This window comes from Protopterus annectens, chromosome 9.part0, assembly GCF_019279795.1.
Source record: "Protopterus annectens isolate FY-2018-M chromosome 9.part0, PAN1.0, whole genome shotgun sequence".
Taxonomy (NCBI): Eukaryota; Metazoa; Chordata; order Ceratodontiformes; family Protopteridae; genus Protopterus; species Protopterus annectens.
The window spans coordinates 873,222,789-873,228,788 of record NC_056743.1 but is presented as its reverse complement, the minus strand read 5'-3'; the positions used below and the strand labels follow the sequence as shown (position 1 = coordinate 873,228,788).

The window sequence follows — 6,000 nt, the reverse complement described above, 5'->3', positions numbered from 1 at the left end:
ACTAGAGAGCTGAAAGAGGAGGATGGTGTGGGAGATAATGTTAAATGCTTTTGATTAGTCTAGAAAAAGACCTGACACAATATTTCCTTTGTGCTAGGCTTTGTTGACTGTATCTAAGAAGGAAATGAGAGCAGTGGAGGTGCCATGTCCTAGGCAGAACCCATGCTATGTGGGGGATAGAATGTTGTGTTGTAGAAAGAAATCTGAAAGTTGTTTCTGAATCCATGTTTCTAGGATTTTGGAGACAGGAGAAAGTATAGCAGTGGGACGGAAGTTAGAGATGTCGGTAGAGGGGCCACCTTTAGGGAGAGGTAATATTATAGCTTTTTTCCATACAGTAGTGACATAGGATTCCTGGATAGATCTGTTAATCAGAATGCTTATGGGATATGCCACTGAGTCTGCAGAGAGTTTAAGAAGTTTGGCAGGAATGTTATCAGCAGAGTTTGTGCAGGGCTTTAATATATATATATATATATATATATATATATATATATATGTGTATGTATGTGTAAAGCATGAATATATATGTATGTATAAAGCACAGATCCTTGTGTTGAGGCACATTAGTTTGCCAGCTTTGGGTTGGGGGGGTAAGATGTCACCCTCCCATAAGGAAAAACAGTAGATCACAGGAAAAAAATGGTACTTGTGAACAACAAAGTTGCTGGCTGAGAATCCTAAAATAATCAGGAAAAAAGAACCATGCAGTGTAGAAAAATCCGGTTGTGACTTCTGAGTAGTCAAGCAATTACAACTTCTATAGAAATCAAAATTTCTTTATTGATAAACAAATAGATGAGCACTTTTGCCGTGAAATGAGCTTCATCAGATCTAAATCCAGTTGACATGATATGCAGTATTTATCTGCTCTAACACAGAGATAATTATTAATTTATTCGAGCTGGGGTCATAAATGTATGTCAAAGGCTGTTTATCCAGGCTACAATAGCATAGGTCTCATTTTTCGTGTCTGTTCTGCATATCTACTCCTACTTGTAGCTAATAGGATATAACGTATGTGCTGTATTCCTACTGTCAAAGGAAAAAACTTCAAAGACCAATTCACGTAAGGTTCAAGTAAGGCACCCTTTATTAACTTGCAGCAAGGAGACAAAGCATGCAGGCAGAATGATTTGTCTGGACATTAATAATTAGTATGGCATTTTTATACAGTTCTTTCCATGTTACACAGAAATGTTACTTCTATTGCTGACATAGTTAGACACAGCTTTCTGTATTGTTCTACAGAAAATGTTACTAGACTAATTGCTGACTAGTTGAGAATAACTGCTGATTTACAAAACATTTGAGGAAAACAACCTGGCCTTGGGGCTTATTTTAGCCACCACAAACTTTCAATTCTTCAATTGTGCAGTTCTAATATATGTGTTACATTTTGCCTAGATTCAAGGTACATTTCTAGCTTAGGTACAAGTAATACTGACTACAGTTTATACTTTCAAGCATCCATTGTGCTCCTTATCAAAGCTTCTAACAGCTGTGTACTTTCTCATGGCATAAGCAGAACATCAATAACTTTTTGTTAAGTCTCATGACACTAGTAGAAATGAAACACTTCTTGTTATTTGCTGACATTAGCAGAAATCAAATGCTTCTTGTTAAGTTTCTAATAGCTATGCAGATTCATGCAGTGTGAACAGAATAAATGTATTAACCCTTTTAAACCTTGAATGCACTAAGCATTAAGCATGCATATTACTAATACATATTTTTCTAACACTACCCTATGTGGCTAGTGCCTAATTGATATAAACGCTTTATAAAAATGTTGTCCCTGAGTGTATATAACTATTACTACTTCATTGTATCTGTGATGTCATATGTCAGTGCTATTTGCCATATTTATATGGGGCAACCAGTACTGAAAAATATGTGACAACCAGTCAAATTAAAATCCTAAAGTATAGTACTGTGATCATAACTGCAGCTAGTCAGCGTAATCTGGCTGAACCTGTCACTGGGAGCACCTATCTTGTATCCAAACAGGATTAAATGAGGAAAAGATAACTGACTTCTGTTTCAGTTTGTTCCATCTAAATTCTGTCAAAATAGGTACATTATAAGAGGCTGTCAGTAACATGTCATAAGTCCTACTTGCCTCAGTAGTAATCCCTGTAAAACAAAGGGTAGTTCCCAGCATGGGAGTCAGTGAGCCTCGAGTAAGTTTATCTAGTACCAGTGCCTGTTGCAGAAACCCTTTGCAGAGATATATAGGGAGAGTGGAAGAATATGTAGCTGTATGGACTGTCTAGGACTTGGTAGTATACTGTACAGACTGTCTACTGTACGGACTGTCTAGTCCTTGGCAGTATACTTTATGGGATGTCTAGTCCTTGGCAGTATACTGTATGGACTGTCTAGTCCTTGGCAGTATACTGTATGGACTGTCTAGCCCTTGGCAGTATACTGTTTGGACTATCTAGCCTTGGCAGTATACTGTACGGACTGTCTAGTCCTTGGCAGTATACTGTATGGACTGTCTAGTCCCTGGCAGTATACTGAATATACATGATTATTAAGTATAAGCAAGGTATTAATCTGTCTGTAATTGAAGCAAGTAGAAAATAATTCATAGATTCTGAATACAGTACAAAGAAACATTAGGTATAATGTAAAGGTAGGTCCACTGCAATTAGTCTTACATACTAAAACAGTGCAGATGTTACAGGTTTTAACTAACACAAGCTGAGTCTATGATGGGAAGTATATCACATATGTGCGAATCTTTGTTGAAAAAAGACCTGAACTAAATGCGTAACACTAAGGCCAATTAATAGGAAATGGTGCACTTAATCAGGGCAGGAAAGCAGCATTGCTTCAGGCCACATAAACGTGAGACTAGGGAGGTTTTTACACAAACTTAGAGATACGATTATAGGAGGGTGACTATGCTGAGATGAAGTAAAATGTATGTTGTGATCCTGAGAAACATCATCAGTTTACTGCTGTTATTGAAAGTGATGCAAGTAAAGAAAAAGGAACAGAATAATAAACTAAGGAGTCTAAAGCACTTTCAGCGAACTACCAATAAATAGTTGAGGCTTCACCAGATCAGTGTAGAACAGTACAATGGCATCAAGTGCATTCATGTGGTTAACTCCACTAAATAAAAAATATGTGTACATGACAGACTTGATTACAAGACCAGAAAAATTTACATATTTAGCAAGATGTAAACCAGTATTAAAATATTGTGTAACTTAATTCTCTGTAGAAAAATGGCTAATTCATAACCAACTAATACTTAACTCCAAGAAAACAAAATTTCTACTTTTTCTTCCAAATTCCTCTGTCAACTCAAAACAACCTTCACCATTTCTTGTCTTAACACCATCATTCAACCAGACCCACATACAAACGTCCTTGGTATTATAATCAATGACCAATTGAAATTTGTTACCCATATACAACACTGTATCAAAAAGACAAATCAGAAACTCTGTTTACTATACAGACATAACAAATACCTAGCCCTGACTCCAAGCTATAGCTCAGGCTTTCCTCCTTCCTTGCCTCCTATACACCTCCCCTATTTTTGCAAATCTACAATCCACCCTTTTAGCTTAATTCTGTTATACCTATTACAGTGTTGCAATATTTGCCAGTAACCAGCCTTACAAATCACATCTTTGCCTGCATTAAAACAACTTCACTGGCTGGATTTCTCCCAACACCTGCTTCTCTCCCAGTTGCAACTCATACTCTCTCTACTCTGTAATCCCTTAGAATATCCCTCTCTCCTGTCTAATTTCCATATACACCCCTCCCATACTCTCCGTAGCTCAGACCAGAACCTACTTGATATATACAAACCTAACAAAAATATTGGAAAACTTCTTTACAAAAACAGTATATCCCAGGCTTGGAACAAGCTCCATCCTTGCATCAGACCCATTACTAGCACAAATCTCTTTAAATCAGAACTCGAAAATTTCCTCCTAAATACCAGTACCTGCCTTTGCCTAGATCCCACTTAATCCCCCCTCTTTGCTATCTCTTTTATTGCTGCCTAAGCTGTTTTCATTGACTCCTTTTGTAACCTATGACCCCTTCCCACTCTTACTAATAATCTGCTGCTCTCTGAAGACAGCAGCAATAGCTATATTGTCTCTCCCCAACATACATCTTCCTACACAGTATCAGTAGCCTCAAATGCGTATACTGATCTGTAGTTTTGCCTGTAATTACTACAAAACATTTCTTTTTTACTAAGCATTGTAATTTACTTATTTTTCTTTTTATTCTAGTTTTGTCTAAAATTTGTACTTCCTATAATGTGTATGTTTTCTTTTGAATGTTTTCACAAACTGTATTGTGTTGTATTGTAATTTGGAGCTTTTTTCCTTGGGTCTCCATTGAAATAATAAATGCAGGAAACTAGTACTACTGTTCCCGTCAAATGTATTGGAATTTGAAGTGAGAGAACTCTGTTTTAGAAGGCAGTGTTACATATAAATTTAAAAGTGCTAAGTCCATGATGTTGCCTGATTTTTCCTATGTGGTCCTGTTCTAGTAATACTATTCTTGACAAATGTACTAGAATTTGAAATGAGAGAACTCTGTTTTAGAAGGCAGTGTTACATGTAAATTTAAAAGTACTACTAAATCTATGATGTTAATTTACCTGATTTTTCCTATGTGGTCCTGCAGTAGTCAACCAGTGTGAATATAATACTAATTAAAAATACAATAAAAGAATTTAACAAAAAATACTCTGTCAGTAACTAAGATTATGGTCCAGTTTTCTAAGTTCAAATGCAGATTTGATGGAACAGTTTGTATTCAGTCCTGGGTGCCAGTAAGCTTTTAGGTGAATTTTCTACTTTAGTTCCTTTTTCTCAAGTATACACACACACACACACACACACACACACACACACACACACACACACACACACACACACACTGACGGGTATATTGATGTTGAGACACCTATAGATCGACCTGTCAAACATCAGCTGTACAATGCTGACAACGCCAAAGTTCACACATGACTAAGGATACACTGAGCAGCAACCTCGGTGTGTGCAAAAATTTAGACTGAAGAAAAAAACATTGTTTTTTTGCAGGGGGCAAGCCTCCATGCAAGCCCATGTGGAGAGGCTCTGCCTCCATCCCCCCTGCCAATTACATGTACGAACTTCAGCTTCACACAATATTGTGGAAAGGGCATATTAACCAACCTTGAGATTTGTGCAGTCTCACACACCTGTTGACCATCTGTTTAGTCAACCAAATACAGTTGATTAAACAGAAGTCAACCAGAGAGATTGCACAACAGTGGAGAAGAGGCAAATTCCATCATTCAGTATTTTGAATTTTCAGTCATTTTGGGATTCAGTCTTTTGATTTTCAGTCATTTGATAGTCAACTATATATATATATATATATATATATATATATATATATATATATATACACATGCGCGCGCACACACACACACACACACACACACCCATGTATGTGAGAGTGTGTCTGTATGTAAAACCTACTTTGGTGATGCTTCTTACCTTGCAGATGTAAAAGTGCTTTACACTAGCATAAACTGCAGGTTCTATAATACACTGTAGAATGAGACTTTTTTGCAGACTCAAATAATTCATACTTATTTTGCTAAAATGCAATGTTGAATGATAACAGTAGAGCTCGCAACAATAATGGCAATGGTGCTTAAGTACATTCTTACATTTTAAAAGCAATGCCACTGAAGCCAAACGGTGGTTTTATAATATAGAGCTGTACAATGTTTAGCAGTAACATCCTTTAAATGAAATTGATCCTTTTTATCATGTTTTTCTCTCTCTTACTGGCAGGTATGTTCTCAGGGAATTAGTCGAAACCGAAAAGCTCTACATCATTGATTTGGGTCATATCGTTGAGGTACGTGCTATGTAACTTAGAGCATGATATAACATGAAAAAGTGGTGGCATGTAGCTTAGAGCATGATATAACATGATAGCATGGTGACATGTAAC

At 36.7% G+C, this 6,000-nt stretch overlaps 1 protein-coding gene across 5 annotated transcripts in view; it reads left to right on the top strand.

Annotated features, from left to right (window-relative positions):
* Nucleotides 1-6,000, top strand: part of ARHGEF25 (Rho guanine nucleotide exchange factor 25) — a 1,549,554-nt gene that overhangs the window by 1,211,721 nt on the left and 331,833 nt on the right. For all 5 annotated transcript variants that reach the window (XM_044083599.1, XM_044083598.1, XM_044083600.1 and 2 more), the window contains one exon: nucleotides 5,838-5,904. In XM_044083599.1, coding sequence (XP_043939534.1) covers nucleotides 5,838-5,904 — 67 coding nt within the window. The remainder of the gene's footprint in view (nucleotides 1-5,837; nucleotides 5,905-6,000) is intronic.